The sequence below is a fragment of the Gobio gobio genome (genome assembly GCF_949357685.1).
Source record: "Gobio gobio genome assembly, chromosome: 24".
NCBI lineage: Eukaryota > Metazoa > Chordata > Actinopteri > Cypriniformes > Gobionidae > Gobio > Gobio gobio.
In genome coordinates, this window is record NC_137120.1 from 30,901,561 (window position 1) to 30,923,662 (window position 22,102).

Genomic DNA, 22,102 nt, shown 5'->3' on the forward strand with positions numbered 1-22,102 from the left:
TTTGGTCCAGAAAGCTTATTACCTTTCATTTAGCTGAAAGTTCATTTTAGGAGTTTTTATTTTTATTTTATTTACCTTTAAATTACTAGATTTCATCAATAAATAATAATTCAAGCACATTCTTTCAACTTAAATGTAAAATAACTCACAATTTCATGCATAACCCTGTAAATTCAGCTCAAAATATCTCTTGTGGAATTTATTTTTATAATATACCATGATATTTCATGACTCTTGAACTAGATGGCCTAATAGCTCTATATGGAGCGGATGAGCTGTTCCGCTGGGTCCTAAAGTCAGTTCTCGAGTTTATCTTTTAAGAATGCTTTCAGATACACATGTAGACATTATAAAATTATTATTTTGATAAAGTGTTAATTTTGAGCATATTTAGGTTTTTCTATGTATGGGTCAATGACAAGTATTTTTTGTGTCCGAATTCATTATTTTCCTAAAAAGAATTTTAATAAATACATGTCACATATCAAATACACTTTTTTTTTTTTTTTTTAATTCAATTAACTTTCTGAGTTGTGGTGTTTGAAAGACCAAAAATGTCAGGTGGTGCGTCCGAACGTACAAGCAGAAAACAAAACTGCAATAAAAGGTTCATTTTCTCAGTGACATAAAAATGCCATTTTATGCAATGTTACTTTAAGAAAACCACGTGACAGCATATGACATCACACAGAAGAACCCAGAGGACCCCTTTGATGCAGAAACAATGTTAGTCACCCTCCCATAAATATTAGTAATTAGACATTTTTGAGTAATGATGAGGTTTATGCAACTTATCATGTCAGGTGGTATGATGACCCCTGAAAAACTTTGAAAATCTGTTATTATAAAAATGTGTATTTGATTAAAAAAAAATTATGTATAACCTTGAGCATATGGTCAAACATTTGTATAGATGTCCAAGTTAATGCCTGTTAGATTTGAATTGAGTTTGAAATTTCAGGTGGTGCGACCAGCAAATTTACATTTAAAAGTATCAATTCTCACTGCAATTGCAAAATGAAGAAAGAAATATAACTGTAAACCGTTATATAATGTATACAAACATTTTTTACAGTTAAAAACAAAACATAAAAACTCCTTATGGAAAATTGGGTGTTTGAACACAGAAAAGTGTCCGTTTATATGAATTGAACTAAAAGGGCAATACATAAAGAAATTGAAAGGGAATTTACCATGTGATATGCATTTTAGACACTACAATGATTCATATTTTAAATTAATATATGGTTTTATATATGGACATAAAAATGCATTTTAAAACCGTTTTGCTTAAAATTATTTCTTTTTAATTATTATTTAACCTTATTTGACATTGACCCATATACTGAAGCGTTCCTCGCATTCCATTCATTTCTAAAGGGGTCAAATTGACCCACTAGGGAAGGATTTGTTACTTTTAAAAAATTTCAACCACATAAACTCCTCGAATCCAGTACATTTGTTTTGTGTATTCATGGTTCAAGTGCGACATAAGCACTAAAGTCTTGGACCACTTCGATGAATGCAATTTTTAAGAAAAAGTAAAAAAAAATAATTTCGGGTCAAAATGACCAGAGCAAAGGATGACAATGATTTGAGCTTGAACAGTAGAACAAAAAATTGGGCTCCATAATAAAGCCAAAGGCATACTTTGGTTTTTATAGATACATTAGGGTATGTGTAAAGTCATTATGAGCATAGTCTTCACAGCCTGTTTTTTACATGTGCCTTGAATTTTGTTACGCTATGTTTGCCCACAGGGTGACGAGATTAAGAAATTCACGCAACTCTAGTTTAAACAAGCACACAATTTTTGGAGAGAAATTGTGCAGACAATGGACAAGGATTAATCTTTTTAGTGGGCATTAGGCCCCGTCCACACAGAGACGCGTTTAGTTGTATACGTATAAATGTATCGTATCAGCTTTTTGTCTAGACGGATCCAGCGTTTTAGGAGCCTGAAAGTAGTCCCAGAGTAGATAAATCTGAAAACGACACCCTTGCGCTTTCGTGTGTACAGCCAATCCGTATATTTTGTGAAACGGCGATGTCATAACACCACGTCCCGCACGGTAAAGACTACAAGGGATACAGCTACAGCCACTGGGCATGCGCACATCAATATTGCGTCATTTAATTACCGTATTTGCATTATTGTAAGGGTAGGTTTAGGGTTGGAGTAGGTGTAGGCATTAATAAAACACAATCTGGTAAGTTATTTTTATTTTATTGTGAGATTTTGCCTCCCTTCCGACCGTTGCTGTACCCTTTCTAGCCACAACTACAGCGCCACATACTGGTCTGGCATGTATACTACATCGTTTTGAGTCGCTTTCAGTGGTTTGTGTGTACCATAGACCGTAAAAAAAATATGGACGTAGTGTCCGTGGCGTCACCCATAAGGTTCTGAAGAGCAGTTTTGAAGCCTCAAAGTTGGCCGTTGCCATCTTGTCAGCGCGTCATCACGCATCACTCCCGGATAAAGAGGCGGGACGTGGCTGGAGCTGAGGGGACTAACAGACAGCAGACAAACAGCAATCCACCTGTCACTCAAAGTGGCCACACCCTTAATTATGCAGAACTTTAAGGCTTTATATAATGTAAACGAATGTGTTATTTAAAAAAAATCACCCCCCTCAGTTGTCATGAAGGGCAAAATTAGCCATATAGACAAAAAACACAATTTGTACCAGGCTGTAAACATGTTTATTTCTGCTGTAAAGTTGGGCATTTTAACATGGAGCTCAATTACATTCTGCTCCCTTTTGGAGCCCTAGTGGCCCGTCGATGAATTGCAGTTTAAGTGAAACTGGGGGAGGTTGCTGCTTGGTGTTTACGCAGATATTTCTTGAGAAGAGGGGGAAAAAAAGATTGGATGGGGAAATCTCTTGCTTCGTGTGGATGTGGCCTTAGTGTCTGTGTCCGTGCACACTATCAAACGCGTATACTTTGAAATGCTACGCGTTCAAATTTGATGCAATTGCTTAGCGTATGTGTACAGTTGAAGTAAACGTTGGGCTTTACACAGAACCATAGCAAACACATTTCTTGATATAACAGATTGTGAGCAATGTTGGCCTATTTTGAAAATCCACCCAAAAATAATCTAACATACTATGATTTGGTATGCACTATTCCTAATTTTGCATTTTATAAAGAACACAGTATGCAAACTGAAATTCAAGCATAGCAAAAGAAAGCTTTCACACAATACAGATTGCATATAAAGTTTATTCTCGTTGACTTTCCCCCCCAAATGTGTTGTATTTGATATCAATAAAGGTTCAATTCACTTTAGGCCCATTCAATTTAGTTATTTTCAAAATTCACATAGGCCACTTTGCGAATCTGCATTTTCTGCATACATTTTTTGTGGAATTGAAATACGTTTAAGTAAATGATGTGAAACAGGCCTTGAGAGTAATACATTCTTATTGATACCTGTGTGCATAATCAAATTTACCAATATATTAACTTAATGATCACAGAGGCATTTTGTTTGAAGTTCTGCGGGTGAAGATTTCATGTGGGCCTGACGATTTTTATTTAGTATGGCACTTAAGTCAAAATAGCTTATATTCTGTACAAATCATATTCCAGTTTATGTAACAGAGTTTGTTTTCTCTGATTCAAAGACTAATTTAGCATTGGTTGACTGGGAAAGAAGCTTATTTATCAGCTGCAGTCTCCTCTCCGGTGAATAAACCAGACATCAATAAGTAAAAAATAGTAGCTACACACCTTAATACACCTTAATTTTGTAAGAAAGACCTGCTCTGGAAGTGCACTTTCAATCATAGCGCATTTTACCGGGGCGTAAAACCACCAGATTGTGTTCAGGAAAAAGGGACGATCTGACCAAGGAAATGTGAAAATATGAAACCGAACCATACGAACAAAGGCACTAGCCACAAATAAATACCACAGATAGAAAACAAAAACAATAAAATATTTGATTTTTAGGTGAATTATACTTACAAACATAAATACTGGACTATTAAAACTAGATTACAAGAGGAATACAGGGAGACGTCATACCATCACTAAACGTAAAGAGCTATGGAAATTAATTTAAAAACAGAGAGTACTGATATTATTTCTCTTTCCAAACACACACATACACACACAGAGCTGTCATCTCTCCGGGTACTCCTCTCTTTTCCAGCTCTTCTTTCACACAAACATATTCACAGAGAATGTACAATGTGGAGCTCTCGCATTTGCTGCTGGTGGCCAAAGGTCTCTGTTGTAGAGGAGGCAGAAAAACAGACAAAAGTTGCTTAAAATTAACGTAAATGATGCTTTACATGGGCAAGACATTTGAATGAAAAAGTCCTTTTAAAGGGATAGTCCACCCAAAAATGAAAATGACCCCCTGATTTACTCACCCTCAAGCCATCCTAGGTGTATATGACTTTCTTTTTTCAGACGAATACAATCAGTTATATTAAAAAATGTCCTGGTTAATCCAAGCTTTATAATGGCAGTGAATGGCGGCCCAAAAAAGTGCATCCATCCATTATAAAATAATTTTTATAATGGAGATGGAGGCACTTTTTTGGGCTTCAAATTTTGGCATTTGCTTCAGTAATAATGCTTGGATTAGCCAGGACATTTTTAACCCATTTAAGCCCACCGGCAACTATAGATGTCATTTTCCTTTTGTAAGTTTTTTTCTAGATGTTATCCATGTTTTAAGGTTTATGTCTCAACGAAATGCAAGCAAACAACCAAATAAACGATTTCAAGAAAGGAAAAAAAAGGTATTAACTTCCTTCCTGTCACGTGAGGCTGCCAACTTCCTACCCTTACTTCCAGGAAGCAAGGTGAAGGCAAACCCTCCCAAAGAAAGGTCATTTTCATGTTACTAATAAGTATTTTTTGTTGACATATACATATCTACATAATCATGAAGGTCTCTAGAATCATCCAAACAAAACAAATCTCGCAAGTCCAAGCTGCAACTATAGTTGCCGGAGGGCAAATGACTTGTAAGTACATATATCATGTGGAAATGGGGTATACTGTGTTAATAGGTTAATAAATCAAGAGTTTTGGTCTTGTTAAGTGCTTTTTGCTTTCATAATATCCCACCTAAAACATAACTTAACCCCTTTTAACTGACATCTCTACTGTAAAGTAGACCTTCATTCGATAGGGAATAAATCTGTCAAAAGGAGGAGATGGGAGAGCAATCTTTCCACAGCTCTACTGTCCCACCCCTGTGTCTGCTGTCCAGGGGTGGATGGGCCTTCCAGTTTAGTAGCTCATGATTCCATTATAATGTTGAAATTCAGACAAGTAATGAGTTTACATTTACATTATTATATGAAGTCACCTACTACAGTCAGCCATTGCATACTATGGGACTATTTTTATTTTGTTGTTGTTATATAGATTTCATTTTCATTTAACTTTTTTATACACAATGCCCTGTTGGGGCAACTTAGTGGCTGCACTTTGTTCTGCACTATGTTCCACCTCTTTAAGACTTTATTAGTGGTTTGTTGAATGTTCTTCGACTTTTATGCATTATAAATTTGTTTATAATGAGTTAGATGCCGAATGTTCTCCTCGTATTCAAATTTGACATTGAAGGGGTGCATACAACATATTTGCCCACAAAAAAAAAAAAAAAAAAAACCTGAGGAAAAAATTTTCACATAGGACACTATTAACATGACCATATGCATGAAACCATTCAGAAAAAATTGGACACAAATGGGTTTAATATAACTCCAATTGTATTCTTCTGAAATAAGAAAGTCATGTACACCTAGTATGGCTTGAGGGTAAGTAAATTATGGGATAATTTTCAGGTGAACTATCCCTTTAAGCAATTGTATCTCACCATCGCTCAGGTGAGTCCTTTGTGTCCACTGGGAGGATATGTCCACTCAGAAGTTGTGCGGTGTGTTCCGCCTCCTCTTCCTCTTCTATAGGCACTAACTTCTCCTCACTCTCTGGTGAAAAGCTGTCCGTGTCAGGGTCATACTCGTAAGAATAGTAGGACACTTCAGCCATAGAGCCTGGCTCCTCCCCTCCTATGAAATAAAAGCAGTCAATCACGTTGCAGAACAATGTGCTGTCTTTGACAAAAGCATTGTTTGATTTGTTTCAGGGATGTTATATTTTATTTGTGGAAATCAAAAATGTCATTAAGACTGTAGTGTCCCTCAAGTGTATGTTTTTGGCCCGCTTTTCTTTTATCTACAAACATGTTTTTGCAATTGAATTCAAATATTAGTTTTCATTAATAACTGCTCAAATATAATTGCAGTTAGCAAATATCTATTGGAAGACAAAAAATGCATTTACAAAATGGTCAGTAGGGGGCAGTCCTTGCATGCATATGCAAATACTGTATATATATATATATATATATATATATATATATATATATATATATATATATATATATATATATATATATATATATATATATATATATATATATATATATATATATATATATAAGCAGCAACTCAAGCTGAATCTATTACTGTCATATGTTTCAATAGACCAAGTGTTTTAATGCATCTCTAATGTTAGGAATTCATAGCTTGGGTGTCTTAACTCATTTATCTTTCCACAGAGAATGTTTGCTGGACTTTAACACTTAAATGAGATACTTAAAAAAAAAAAAAAGAGTCAAATCCCAGCTTATAGGGTTTTGTCAACACAGCTGCTCAGCACCACTTAATCATCAAGGATAATAAATGTCTTGCTTGCAGTTTGGAATTATACCTGAAATTGAAGGCTACTCATTCCCATGTTATCCTTTAACAATAATATAACATTTATACACATACCTAAAACTAAGGTAACAGAAAAGTAGAATAAATGTAAATCTCTTTTTTCAAATCTTTTTGAGATTCAGTCAGGGCAAGACATCACTGCAAGTCACGATTGTGCTTCAAAAAACATTTTCGATCAAAGACTAAGCTGAACAGATTTTCAAAACACATATTTCTGCTACGCTGGTGAGTTTTCTCAAACATATTTACAAATGACAAATCCAAGAAAGTCACCTCAAGCATTAATAGATAAACAAACTTGGTAATTACCTCAAAAAAAAAAAAAAAAAAGAACTAAATTCTTGTAAACATTTAAACAGGTGGCATTCAGGTAAAGGAAACTTCAACAAAATAAAAGCGGGCCAAAACCATAACCTTGAGGAACCCCAACAACCACAGCCCTATAGACACATTTTCTAGGCCCAAACACAACACAGGGCAAGTCTTAACAGCTCTACAAGAGACTGTCTAATCAGTCTGGGAGTTTTCCAGAGGACACAGACGCACATACCTACACACACACCTAGCAGAGTGTGCATGTGATATTATGAGCACTTCTAACTTGCCTTAAGTACTAATTTTGCTACTTAAATGGCTGTAATGTTTTTTCCTTATCAAATTACCTCCAATGAGGGTAATGCACTACAAACATAATGTACCTTTGTACTGTTTTCCAATAAAAATAGCAAAACAACATACATTTTCTAGAGAAGCCAGCAATATTGTGAAATATAATAAGACTTAGTTTCAGAGAATATATCTTGAATTAATTCTATAATGGGTTTTCCCATTTCATGTTACAATATATCCAATGAGGCTGTTAAAGTCAAGAATATGAAGGACATAAATCCTGCTAAAGATAGGTACAGTATTGATCTCCAACCTGGGAACACTTAAGCAGTTTCCAGGGGCTATTTGGAAAGATTTAAGTTTTGCTTTGTTAAATCTGTAAGATGCAAGTTCTCGTAAGATTCCTACAAATGATTTAAATCAAACCAAGCTAACTTTTGCCCTCAGCTAATGGTGTTTGAACAGGTCAAACCCTTTACAGGAGGGTGCGAGTTGAGCGACAGGAGGCTGGGATGCGAATTATCCGAGCATTAATGTAGTCTGGGCTGATATGCAGGCCTGTGCACGCATGTAGCTTCTGATTGTTGAACTCTTCAACACCTGCCCATGTGTGGCACACGCTCACACCTGCAGGGCACTGACGCAGATGTGTTCAAAGAAAAGTAGAAGAGAGGAAGAGGAGAGGATGATACCTGCAGGAATGAGTATAGGTTCCTGTTCTGGTTCTTCTCCTGTAGCACGTTCTCGCTCTTCTACGGCCACCCCTACTGTAAAATGACAGTACATACATAAACAGGTCAGATTAATGTTCACAGATTAATGATTCTTATCTGATTTCCATTTTCTAGTCTAGAATCATTTGTTTACACTTGTAATGCCACTTGGTTTTTTATTTTGATGTCTACTGGAATGACATTGAGACATTCTTTTCAACCAAACAGCCGTTGTTTTCAAGATCCAAAATAATGAAATGTAAGAGAAATAAAACACAAAAATAAGCTTCAAATAACCTCATGTTAATTTTCACAAAATTATATAAAATGTAACAATAAAATGGTACTAAAAATCTAATTCTTTCCCATGTATATGTTTACTAAAACATTTTAATATGAAAAATATGAAAGACTTTTAGACAAAAGAATCATTAAAGTGCACTAACGATCCTGAAATTAATTCAATGACAATCATTTTTCAGTTAATTCATTTTACTTATTTATATTTAAAAAAGAAATTATGAAATGCAAAGTGCATTGTGGAGACTTCTAGGAAATGTTTTAGTGATGCTTTACAGAAATTGCTAAAGAGTTTTGAGTTCATTTTTTTAAACATTTACAAAAAAAATCACACTGGTCGACAGTAAGGCTGTTTTTGTTTCTGAATTTTTTTAAAACATCACTAACGATCTTAAGATGAATCTGATGACACAATCTTTAGGAAAATTGATGCCAAATTAAAAAAACATCTTGAAAAATAATCACAATATTTACAATGTTACTTACATTTAAAGGGGTCATGAACTTGCTTTATAAAAATTTTCATACTGTTGTCTGAGGTCAACTTATGACGTTCACATAGTTTTTACATTCAAAAACATCATAATGACTAAGTAATAGGCTATTTTCTGCCCTGGTTTTTAGGCTCTCTCAAGACATGCTCGGTATCTATGGGCGTGCCACACTGAAGACTTGGAAGTAAATGCCCACGGCTAGGATTGGATGAGATTAGCATATTTAATGAGCTTCAGCTTCCCTCAGTACATGTGGGAATTGTTTTGAAAGCATGTGGGGAAATGCTCAGAGGGCTCATAAAATGTCTTTATCAGAGAAACACAATGATTTATCTCTCATCCACCTGTGATTGATTGGAATGTTATTTTTTTATTACTTGGCAAGCCTGATCTGTGAATATTACCGCGAACCGTACTCACGCGCAGAAAGGAATGTTATTTCACTATTTAAGATAGCCCGTCGGTAGGCCAGGCTTATGTTTTGGTAGCCCGTCTGAAAAACACATAGCCACGGGACGTTGGGCTTTGCGAGCCCTGGCCCATAATGTTACAAGTCCGAGTCTGATCACGAATGAACCAATAATACCTCAAAAAAAGGATTCTCCAGCCTGTGACAGCGTGCTAAGTTATGTTATCAATAGATATCATACGATCTGTAACAATGCAATACCAACACATATAAAAAACATGTTTTAAAAGTGTGTTTCACCGTTCCTGTCAGATCAATATAGAAGGCACAGCATTGTGTTTTAATCTCAATATGTCTGCAAATTCAGTCTCGACCTGTATCTTGTTTACAAACGATTCCGCTGTGAAATTAAGCAAACAAACGCGCAATGTCTTGCGTATGTGAGCTGGAACCGGCATGTTTATTGCTTGGTAGCGCAATCCATTTAGCTCCACAAGTCGGTGGGCGGGCTTGAGGTGGCGTTTCAGCATACGATGACGTCAAGGGTCAACATATTCTGAGATTGAGCGTTTTCTGGGCCTGGTGTCTATAAAAGCTTTTCTTTGACTAACAAGGAAGTTTTCAGCTCCAAAACTTGCAGGATATTCTTATATCACTATGAACTTTTATATATCAAAGGCTCAAAGGAAAGTTGGTTTCTCAATTCATCACCCCTTTAACATGTAAAATTGTTTAAAATCATTTTACCCATGTATATTTTTAATAAAACATTTTAATATAACAAATGTGAGATTTCTAGGAACTTGTTTTAGTGAAGTGAAACCCCCTCCCCCATATAATAAGTGTAAAAGTAGACTAAGATTAAGAAGACTAAAACCTAAACTTAGACCAAAACTACTGCTAATGTATGGTCTATATCCTGCATTGCACAGCTCCTAAAACTTCGAACACTATTCTCTTGATTAAAATCTGGGCACCTGCAAATAAAACAATCGCGCAGCCCTACACAGTACCGCGGCCTACCACATTGGCACAGATTTCCCGCGTAATCTTTTTTGTGTCCCCTTCCCGATGGCGGTCCTCTGTAAAACAAGAAAGCCCCTTTGTTGTTGGTCCGCGCGTCGGAAAGGAATGTGACAGGATTTTTCTAACCCTCTGCCCCCCTTTCTTTTCACTGTTAAAGGGCCTCGGACAAAAGCGCTCTGTCATTTGGGAACCCTGTAATACATCATATACTGGTGGTGTATATGAGTGTATGTATGTGTTTATATCATCTTCAAATGTAGCACCTGAACAGCTGTTCCTACCAAAGCAGGTACACACACCTCAGTTTTTCTCGGTTGCAAAAACAGGGATTTGATTCCTTGAATCGGGCCTGTCTGTACACGTATAATTGCAAAGCACTGAAAACACTTTGATTGTCTTTGATGCACAAGTGGATGAGGCTTTAATCTTGTCTGTGATATGAAGAAGAAAAAAACAGCAACCAGATGTCAAGTGGCAAGAGACAAATCTCAACAGGAGACCAAAATGACACTCTAGAAGCTCTGTTCCAGGGACTGGATTCACAAAACCTTATTTAAAAAAAAAACTATTTTCTTCTTATTTTAACTTAAGAATGAAGTTAAGAATATTTTGATTCCCCCCAATCAATTTCCTAGCTTCTTTCTTAAGAAGATTTTCTTGAATACGGCCCCCAGGTCGAAGGTTTGTTTGTCCGAAACATCTGCGGTTTTCCTCGCACATGTCAGTGCCTGTGTGTGTGTATTTGAAAGTCCTGCAAATGAACCTCTTAAAAGGAAGGAGAAAGCATGTCTCTAATTATGCAACGAGCATGACTTCATCTGAGAGTGTCTGGAGAGGGTAGCACCTGGTTCGGGATCACATGGCATAAATCTTGGCGAAAAAGAGTTTCGTAATGAAACGGTACAGGTTTACAAAGCTTGGGTCCTTAAGATGCGCAAAAAGTGGGGATTTCTTATCTTGCAGACACGTCTAGGCTATAAATTCAGAGGTAGGTGGCAGAACTTACTCTGTGGGCAGTGGCTAAAGGGCATCTGCTCTATCCGTGTGCCGTTTCTGCAAGCGGACACCTCCATCTGACACTGATTCTGGTAGATCTGGCTGTCAGAACCACACACTGGCTCGCCGTCATAGCCGCAGTCACGATAACATGTACAGCGCTCATAGTTTTCCTCCTCTGGACAGTCAAAAATGTTATTGCACTGGCCACCTTGGACAAAGCCTGGAGGGGGAGAATGAAAGAGTCTTTCAATGTCAAGTACAGTATGTGATATTAGAAGTACAGTGCATCCGGAAAGTATTCACAGCACTTCACTTTTTCCACATATTACAGCCTTATTCCAAAATGGATTAAACTCATAATTTTTTCCTCAATTCAACAAACAATACCCCATAATGACAACATCAAAGAAGTTTGTTTGAAATCTTTGCAATTTATATATATAAAAAAATATATAAATGCAACAAATCACATGTACATGAGTATTCACAGTACTATGCTCAACAATACTATGTTGAAGCACCTTTGGCAATTAAAGCCTCAAGTCTTTTTGAGTATGAAGCTACAAGCTAGGCACACCTATTTTTGGGCAGTTTCTCCCATTCTTCTTTGCAGGACCTCTCAAGCTCCATCATGTTTGATGGGGAGCGTCAGTGTACAATCATTTTCAGATATCTCAAGAGATGTTCAGTCAGGTTCAAGTCTGGGCTCTGGCTGGGCCACTCAAGGACATTCACAGAGTTGTCCCGTACTCAAGGACATTCACAGAGTTGTCCCGTAGCCACATCTTTATCTTGGCTGTGTGCTTAGGGTCGTCGTCCTGTTGGAAGATGAACCTTTGCCAGAGTGCTCTAGAGCAGGTTTTCATCAAGGATGTCTCTGTACATTTCTGCATTCATCTTTCCCTCGATCATGACTAGTCTCGCAGTTCCTGCCGCTGAAAAACATCAGCATGATGCTGCCATGATGCTGCTCCTCAGCATGATGCTGCCACCACCATGCTTCACTGTAGGGATGGTATTGGCCAGGTGATGAGTGGTGCCTGGTTTCCTCCAGACATGACGCTTGCCATTCAGGCCAAAGAGTCCAATCTTTTTTTCATCAGACCAGATAATTTTGTTTCTCGTGGTCTGAGAGTCCTTCAGGTTCCTTTTGGCAAACTCCGGGTGACCTTTTACTGAGGAGTGGCTTCCGCCTGGCCACTCTACCATTTGATTGGTGAGATGGTTGTTCTTCTGTAAGGTTCTCCTCTCTCCACAGAGAAATGCTGGAGCTCTGTCAGACTGACCATCGGGTTCTTGATCACCTCCCTGACTAAGGCCCTTCTCCCCCGATCGCTCTGTTTGGCCTGGCTGCCTGCTCTAGGAAGAGTCCTGGGGGTTCAAAACTTCTTCCATTTATGGATGATGGAGGCCACTGCACTCATTGGGACCTTCAATGCTGCAGACATGTTTCTGTACCCTTCCCCAGATCTCTGCCTTGATACAATCCTGTCTCGGAGGTCTACAGACAATTCCTTGGACTTCATGGCGTGGCTTGTGCTCTGTTATGCACTGTTAACTGCTGAACCTTATACAGACAGGTGTGTGCCTTTCCAAATCATGTCCAATCATTTGAATTTACCACAGGTGGACTCCAATCAAGTTGTAGAAACACCTCAAGGATGATCAGTGGAAACAGGATGCACCTGAGCTCAATTTTGAGGGTCTGTGAATACTTATGAGGGTCTGAAGGCTGTGAATACTTATGTACATGTGATTTTTTTTCGTTTTTTATTTTTAATAAATTTGCTAAGATTTCAAATAAACTTCTTTCATGGTGTCATTATGGGGTATTGTTTGTAGAATTGAGGAAAAAAAATAATTTAATCCATTTTGGAATAAGGCTATAACATAACAAAATGTGGAAAAAGTGAAGCACTGTGAATACTTTCCGGATGCCCTGTAGATTTACAGGCAAAGATGCACTGACCTGTCCAGTGATTGCTGGAGCTTTCCACTTCATTACATGTGGTGCCATCACACAGTTCTCGCGCTAGTGGGCTGGTCTCGCTCACGTTGTAGAAACGAGTGGCTTCAAATGCTGTATATACACACACAAAGTCAATTAAAATATGTAATGTGCAAAATTCATGCCACTTAAAAGACATAGAGAGATCAGATATAACAAAGTGATAACTTGCAGTTCAATGAGTGAAATAATGAATCAGTAAAAATGCCCCATGAATCAGTCACAGATTAACTTATCTGATTCCTTAAAAAGAATCGCTCTTGCCATGATTTGCACAAATTACATTTGGTTGAGGTTCCAAGCTAGTATAGTACTGATACTAAAATGTGACATGTAAACACTGCAGATCACTTATTGGTCAGAATTGTCTCTACCAGCGTCACTGGATTTGCGGCACAAGACACCAAACCTGCTATAAACAAACTTCTTCGTCTTGCAGTGAGAATAATTTCCACATGTCGAGAATTAAGAACACCATTCCATCGATATGCTCCATTGCTTCTGTGTTGTGCGTTTGTTTGTGTTTGTGCGTATGTGTCGCGTTTACAATATCACGGCAGTAGAGGTGGCGCAACTATAACGATCAGTCTATAATCCCACCCACTTTGAAGCAGTACTAAAGTGCAGTGGAAAAGCAAACCGAGTCAAAGTAAAGCGAGCTGAGCCATGCCATGCCGACCCGAGTTGAACTATGTAGTGGAAAAGTGCCTTAAATGTACTGCTAAATGTAAATTTAAATAACACCTAGGAAGCTTGTACCTAACGAATGGAGAATCTAAAAACAGCTTTTCAAAAATAAATAAAAAATATTTTTTGGCTTACATTGCGTATTTAAAATAATTAAAATACAGCAAAATAATGAAATTACCAATGACAACAAACTTTCATTCCATTGTTTCAAACTGACACACCCCTTTTATGACATCCCAACTAGTGTGTCATCTAGAATTCAGAATATCCCACTTTGTAAATAAGACTCGGAACTCGTAACTAATATCAATATTTCAATTTCAACTTACAGGGCACATAACCATGTTTACTGTTGTCTTCTTGGATATGGTATCATGGCAAAACCCTGTTATTCTTTATAATACCATGCAAATACCATGGTTTGGAATGATTACCATATTCATATACCACAGTACAATGGTTTTACCATCTAAAAAATGACCATTGCTGTACTATGGTACCACCACGGTACTCTTTTGTATGCAGTAGGATGGTGAAAACCCACCTGGTTCATAATAGTCATAGACTTTTACTGGCACTGGGGCTGTCTTGCCCACAATATACTCCCGCACGGCGTTGAAAGCCACACAGGTCATACACTGACTGGGAATCTGCGGAAAAGACAAGAGACCAGCGGATTCTTTAATATGCTCCCCTGACAAAACACCTGGAGTTATATGAGACTTGAACCTCAAGTCTTTAACATACAGCTCTCAAATTGTGTAAAAGTGCACCAAGCTGTCATTATGTAACATTAACTCACCTCGTCGAAGTAGAAAAGAACCTTCCGTCCGTCTACTTCATACCTCTTTAGCCCCACTCGCTTATCCAACAAGAGCTGGGAACAAGATTATTAGGGAGAATGATTATTTAGCACTTAAATGCTAAAGCTAATGTCATTTAACAATTGGTTTTATCTTGCAGTAGACTCATTACAAGGACAATACCTATGTAAGCCATTTTATAAGGGTAAGCCAAATAAGTTGTGGGCATAAACCAAGATTTTAGATTTTCCAAAACAAGCTAGCATTTAGCTAGCTATTTTAAAGGGAGAAATGGGGGCAAAAGCCTCAAAAATATTTATTCTTCAATGAAAGATTAGATTTTTGTAAATGGATTAACAACGCGGATTTATTTTCTCAGCCTTCTTTGGTCATATTTACCAAGGGTATGAATAAGTTTGAGCACAACTGTAGGTACAAGAGAGAGCAAACTTCCGCATTGAAAAATTAACGTGAATAGATTCGACGCTATGCTAAGCATTGCGATTCTTCCCATTCATTTTCAAGTGGTCCATTTCTTTATATTCATACTGTAAATGTGACTAACGACTGCCAATGCACATTTGCATAAAGTTGAACTGTTCAATTTTTGTGTGTGATGTCATACACTCAGTATATGAGTATCTGTACACTGCAAATGGTGTTTGAAGACGTCATATTTTAGAGCCTGTTTAGCATCCTAACATCCTTCATCCTATGTGTCTGTGAGTGAGAAAGAGAAAGGTGGCGAGCACTTGGACACAGTTTATGAGAGGCCCAATATGAGCTGGCGCCACAAGGACACATTCGAACATAAACACGCATACACAAACATACACAGTATGACTGCAGCCCCAAATAAATGACCAAGAGTGATTTCATTTGTCCAAAAGCCACAGCAGAGAGCATGACTTCAGAAAAAGCCTTGCTTGTTAACGCTGCCAAAATAAAAATCTAAAAAAGGAAACTTGTTGCTTTATGGACCAAAGATCGTTGTTGTAATTGCGACATTTATAGCACTGTTCATTGTAAAAAGTATTGATTTTCACTGTGGAATATATGAGAAGCAAACAATCTTCCAAGCATGTCCTCCCCCTTACTATAAATTAAGACAATGAGACATGACGGTGTAAGCAATCTCGCTTCCCATAGCGAAACGAGGAATGTGAACAGCCGGGGTCGTGCAATAAACATAGAGCCAGCCAGAGGTGGCTGTGTAAAGCCAGCTCGTTACTGGCTAATGGTGCTAATGAGACACGTTCCATCGCGGTGAGCGTCGGAGTCGGCTCACGTTATACGGCTCCCGTGGTAGCGTCGGTTTACTAGCGTGGAGGACATGAGGCCTGGGACCTATAATATGACTAATGAGGGACAATCAGTTGACTGGGGACAACGGTGGTGACCTACACCAACCTCCATTTAACCACATACCCCCAGCTGGAGAAGGAGGTGGGGCTGGTTGACCCCCACCCCACTGAGCATTTCCTGTTCTAGGCTGCTGTTGTGGACATTACGGTCCTGTGGAGGGTCTGTAAGCCCAGCTGGAGCTGTATGACCCTCACATTCGATTGTGGCCAGAAACTTTTATGAGCCAATAATATTTACAAAACACACTCATATAACTGTCTTCATCCTCAGCATGTAATGCAGTCATAAAATATACTTGTACTAAATATAAATTATATTCATGTTAATTATTAGCCAGAAGTGTCAATAAAATAAAAACATAACAGCCATTATTATTATTATATCCTACATAAAGCCCATTTAATATATAATTATTTTGCTCCATAATATAAGAAATTTTGATATTTTCTGGACTTTATTAAGAATATAATAATTAGATTATATTGTATTATATTAGTATAATTATTTTGGATAATAATACATATATTTGATTCATTTATAATTATTATAAATATATTTATTTCAAATATAATTTCATGTTTTTATTTAAATTCTGATATTTTCTGGACTTTATAAAGAATATAATAACAATAATAACATATTTATTATATTATTAAAATTATTTTGGATAATAATAAATATATTTGATAAATGTATAATTATTATAAATATATAAAATAAATATATTTATTTCAAATATAATTTCACCAATATGAATGACCATTCTTCTGTGTGTCTTTATATTTATGTGTGTGTTCGTGAGAGAGTGAAAGAGACTGATAAATTCTGCGCCATACTGCCTCCTTTGAAATGGCCTCCAGATGTAAACTCTGTCCATCTGCCAGGAGGACACATGCAGAGAAGGAGAAAGAAAGGGAAAAAGAGCGAGAGAGATGCGCTGTCCTATTACAGAGACACCTTGTCAATCTTGTGTCTTTATTAGCTACCTCAAATAATGTGAAATGTGAGTGTGACAAAGGATGGGAAGATGTAGGAGAGAGAATATAGAACAATTAAAAAAAGAGAGAAATCTCACCCTCTCCAAACTCTCAATATCCGTACGGAAGCCAGATAACAGAGGGACTTCTAGGACAGCCATGTTGGATGAGCCAGCATGCAGCCACCTGAGGTGTATTGGAGTGTTGAATCAATCTCTAAATAGACTTCAAAATACATCAAATACTTTTTTATCAACGTTGTTACCTGGTGCAAACCTCCAAAGTAACGCTGTAGTCCAGGTGGTCTTTATGGGCTGCGGGGTCTTCATCGTCTACAGGAGCCCTTCGCTTCCGACTCAACTCTGATCGGTTATCAGCACGAGAACGGGAGCGAGGAGACATGTGTCGCGAGGATGGCAAGATGTGCTGTTCCTGTCGGGGTTCCTTGAGGTCGACTTTCAGCTGAAAGGCTGGCTTAGCCACTGGATCAGGCACATTGTAGGATACATCAATCTGGGGATGTAGACAAGCATATGATCAATACCAAGAGGTCAGAGCACCATGGCTTTGCCTTGCACCCAATTACACTTTATTGGCAACTAGGTAGTGTTGTAGTACTCAAGACCGGTCTTGAGACCATTTTTTGAAGGTCTTGGTCTTGTCTCAGTCTTGACCACATTTGTACTCGGTCTTGTCTTGGGTCTCAGACTTAGAGGACTCTGGATTTTGTTTCAAGATCAGTCAAGACCACAAGTGCATTGTCTGACTTATTTATTAACATCATTAATGTAATTGGGTAATTTAATTTGATTGGTAACAGCTCTATATAGTGTCTTCTATATAGTGTATTCTAAATATATCTATTGATTAAAAATAAAAATAAATCATTTCTCAGGCGGTAATGTGGATCTTTATGAATTTAAGGAGTGCTTGTCTCGACTCGGTCTCGCCCTGTCTTGGTCTTGGTCTTGTCTTGGTCTCAACCGCTCAAAGTCTTGGTCTCAACACACATTGGTCTTGGTCTCTGATTAGGTGGTCTTGACTACAACACTACAACCAGGTGTAAAGTTGTACGTCTGGTCTCCTAAAATGTAATGTTTCATTCATGTCTGTAGCACAAATTGTCTTATTTACATGCCGAAGTTTAATATTTATTGTAAGGGATTTTGTTAGGAACTATTTGTTCGCACACAGAAAGATAATCTTAAAACTTACATCGTTTCCTCCAAACAACCTGAGAACAGAATGTTCTAGGTCAAGATGCTGACGTGGTTCTAGTTGTTTCTGTGGCCTAGAATGGGTCTATTGTTTCTAAGAGACATCGTACCAAAAAACATTGAGTCCATCCTATCTAGGGGGTTAATTACAGGAGAAAGAACATACCCCTGGCATACAATTATGTAAATTTTAACAGATCTTTCCATTCTAAAGGCAGGAATGTGAACATTAGTACTGAATATCCTCTGGAAAGAGAACTGGCTGTCGCCACAGAGGGATTCGCCTCTAGAAGAGGAGGAGGAGAAGGACGAAGAGTACAACCGTTTATCCGTGAAGAGAATGTGAGATTGGGTTTGCCAGAAACAGTACCTGCATTAGACAGCAGCCTTCTCCTTTAGCGCTGACAAACAGTCCCGTTGGAATGCTGGGTATCTGAACAAAGAGAGAGAGAGAATGCAAGACTTATCAATCAGATTACCGGCACAAGCATAAGCAAATACATTAACCGACTGGCCCCAGTCCAACATCCAAATTACACGCATTTAAACTGACATGGGGTGATGTGCCAAGCAGATGCTGAGAGGAGGGGCGTATCAAGTTCAGGCCCTCACTGAAAATACCTCTCTGACAGTAGAATGTAGAGATGTCAGTAGTGTTTGTGGAGGATTTTTACCGCAGCTTTTTGTAGAATCTTCTTATTATCCCATTGAAGCTCAAAAGTTTCTTGGAAATCCAGATTAGTGGAAGCCAGAGATATGGTGAGATTGACCCCACCCACATATGACAGGATGGCATATTCAGACAGGGCTTGCAATGCCACACAAGTATCCTGTTTTTGAATAAAAAAAAGAGAAAAGAACCCAAGTTCAATAAAGCACAATTAACCTCAACTACATTCGTGCACTGTAGTGTATTACTTATTGTATCCTTAAGAGTAGTATACTATAGAGTGGTGCAGGTATGACATCACTTTGTAGAAGCGAGTTAGCATTTTAGCACTTCTGGTTCCATCGTCCCGAAAAATTTTCTTTGCAGATGACAAAACGTGCAAGTATCATAAACTTTTGTTGATCACAGAGCTTTTTTTTGCGATAATCCAAAAGCCTATGGAAAAATCCTATTGGGTTTTTGTCGAGGGAACCAGTGTGATGCTAACTGTAGGTTGGTGTACGTCATAACGGCACCACTCTATTAGCACTTCCGGTTCCATCGTCCCGAAGTCAATGTTTTTTTTTTTATGGGATTTTGGTCAAATAAGGTCTGTGGTGAACACAAGCTCAAAACGCTTACACTTTTTATTCTACCACATAAAATACATCAGTATTACCCCACTTGCAATTTTTCTTTAAGCTGTTACGTGTCTTGAAAAAGGCGGTTGCTAACAAGTGCTTAAAGGGACTACAGTCATTAAAAATCCAAGGATGTCCATCGGAAAAAGAGTAAGGGTGTAACCCCGGCATCCTGGCCAAATTTACCCATTAGCCTCTGACCATCATGGCCTCCTAATCATCCCCATATATTGATTTGGTTCATCACCCTGTCTCCTCTCCACCAATCAGCTGGTGTGTGGTGGGCATTCTGGCCCTATATGGCTGCCGTCGAATCATCCAGGTGGATGCTGCACATTTGTGGTGGTTGAGGAGGTTCCCCCCTTCCATGTAAAGCGCTTTGAGTACTCAGAAAAGCGCTATATAAATGTAACAAATTATTATTAATTTATTATTATTAAAGGGATAGTTCACCCAAAAATGAAAAATTCTGTCATCATTTACTCACCCTCAAGTTGTTCCAAACCTGTATGAGTTTCTTTGTTCTGCTGAAGAAGATATTTAGAAGAATGTTTGTAACCAAGCAGATAGAGCAAATATTGACTACCATAGTAGGAAAAAAAATACTATGGTAGTCAATAGTTGCTCTATCTGTTTTGTTACAAACATTCTTCACTCTATCTTCTTTTGTGTTCAGCAGAACAAAGAAACTCATACAGGTTTGGAACAACTTAAGGGTGAGTAAATGATAACAGAATTTTCATTTTTGTGTGAACTATCCCTTTAATGTTCTTACTTGTGCTCTTATAAACTATTCTAACTCAAACGTTCTGGGAAAATGTCTTTAGGTAAAAACTGAAAGAGTTGTCGTAAACTTAGTGACGTTGATAGTCGAGCGACCGTGGTGTAGTTCCTTTATAGCCTACCTTTAGCTTTTTAGTTCTGGCGACTTTATTTAGGCTTCAAAATTCATACAACTTGTTTTCATCTGCGAAAATTATCTTTGCAGATGACAAAACGTGCAAGTATCATAAACTTTTGTTGATCATAGAGCTTGTTTTTTTGCCTATGAAAAAATCCTATTGGGTTTTGTTGAGGGAACCAGTGTAATGCTAACTGCCGGTTGGCCTACAAAGTGACGTCATAACGGCACCACTATTACAAATACAGCCATTGTTGGATTGAATGCATTCCACTGTGGGATACATCATTTGCACATTTTAGCAAATGTAGTAGATTGTTGGGGGCAAACAGAACATTTTCGTACTGTGGATTGAATACATACTGCACAATAAATAGAAATAGTATACAAACATAATGTAGCCCAAAAATCTTATAAAGGACTGAAAAATGCAACCGATTTGTCACCTGAGTTGAGGAAAAACCTCCTAGGGCATTCCTTTGTTTTGACAGCCATTTAACTACAGGTAGGGCCGATGCCACGTCACCCAGAAGCGTGTAGGTGAGTAGACCATAAGCTGTCATCTCAACTTCAGCTGACACAACTAAAAAGCAGAGAAAAATAAGTTAAATATATTGAATATCGTCGGTGAGTTAATTGGTTGGTTGATTGACAGAGAGAAAAACAGATACCTGATTGGGAGAGGCCATCGCTGAAGCCCATGAATGTGTCCTCATCAGTTACAGTACTGCCAGTAAGACTCCAATGAGTGAAACCATCTGCAAAGAAAACAAAACATTTGTAATCAGCAACATGCTAATCGTAACCAATAACTATCTTTTAATACACCTTGATAAATTACCTTGGGTGATGGCCATGTGGTTAAGTCGCCTCAAAGCCAATGGAGCATAAGGACTGCGAAGTAAAGTGAGTGCATATGCGGACAGAGCAGTAGTATACGGGTCGTCAGCAGAGTATGTGTTGCTCTCCAAAAACGCCTTTGCTTTAGCCACCGCAACCTTCTCCTCCTGAATAAAAACAACATTCAGAACACCATTCCGAAATATAGCTGCAAGCAGCAATACCGAGGCCAAGCGCAACAGAAGCAAACAAGGAAGCTAGCAGCAGACCAACTGAAAAAATTAGTGACAATTAAGACAATTTTAAGCAAAAATGTTAAAACCCCACATTAAAACATTGAGTTGTATAGAGGCATATTTATATTTTGTTTAATTATAGCGCCACCAAGAGGCATAATCCTACCATTTTTTGTATGTGTCTTCGGAGTGAGCCCATACATATGCGTGTCAGTTTTGGTGAAACTATCTCATTTCGTTTTGGAGTTATTGACATTTATATGAAAAAACGACTGACACCTGACTTTGATTGGATTTTACTACCCCTTACTATCAATATTTTGACATTAGGGCATTAGCATCTAGCTATCGACTTATGTTTCCGAACTTCTGATGCTGGTTTCGTCTCGATCGGACTAGCGGTTTTGAAGATATCAGCTAATGTTTTTAAAGCGCTAAATTACCACGCTGCACAAACCATACGCCGA

The 22,102-nt window shown here is 37.9% G+C and overlaps 1 protein-coding gene across 1 annotated transcript in view; it reads right to left on the minus strand.

Moving 5' to 3' along the window:
• Positions 1-2,231: 2,231 nt before the first annotated feature.
• cpamd8 (C3 and PZP like alpha-2-macroglobulin domain containing 8) overlaps positions 2,232-22,102 on the minus strand; it is a 48,426-nt gene continuing 28,555 nt past the window's right edge. Inside the window, exons 29-42 of the mRNA XM_079807736.1 lie at positions 21,401-21,566; positions 21,231-21,317; positions 21,006-21,142; positions 19,043-19,198; positions 18,739-18,801; positions 17,417-17,664; positions 17,250-17,337; positions 14,809-14,883; positions 14,551-14,656; positions 13,278-13,388; positions 11,316-11,528; positions 8,060-8,134; positions 5,852-6,044; positions 2,232-4,243 (exon numbers count right to left, since the gene is read on the minus strand). Of these exons, the coding sequence (XP_079663862.1) occupies position 4,243; positions 5,852-6,044; positions 8,060-8,134; positions 11,316-11,528; positions 13,278-13,388; positions 14,551-14,656; positions 14,809-14,883; positions 17,250-17,337; positions 17,417-17,664; positions 18,739-18,801; positions 19,043-19,198; positions 21,006-21,142; positions 21,231-21,317; positions 21,401-21,566 (1,719 nt within the window). The 3' untranslated portion in view covers positions 2,232-4,242. The remainder of the gene's footprint in view (positions 4,244-5,851; positions 6,045-8,059; positions 8,135-11,315; positions 11,529-13,277; positions 13,389-14,550; positions 14,657-14,808; positions 14,884-17,249; positions 17,338-17,416; positions 17,665-18,738; positions 18,802-19,042; positions 19,199-21,005; positions 21,143-21,230; positions 21,318-21,400; positions 21,567-22,102) is intronic.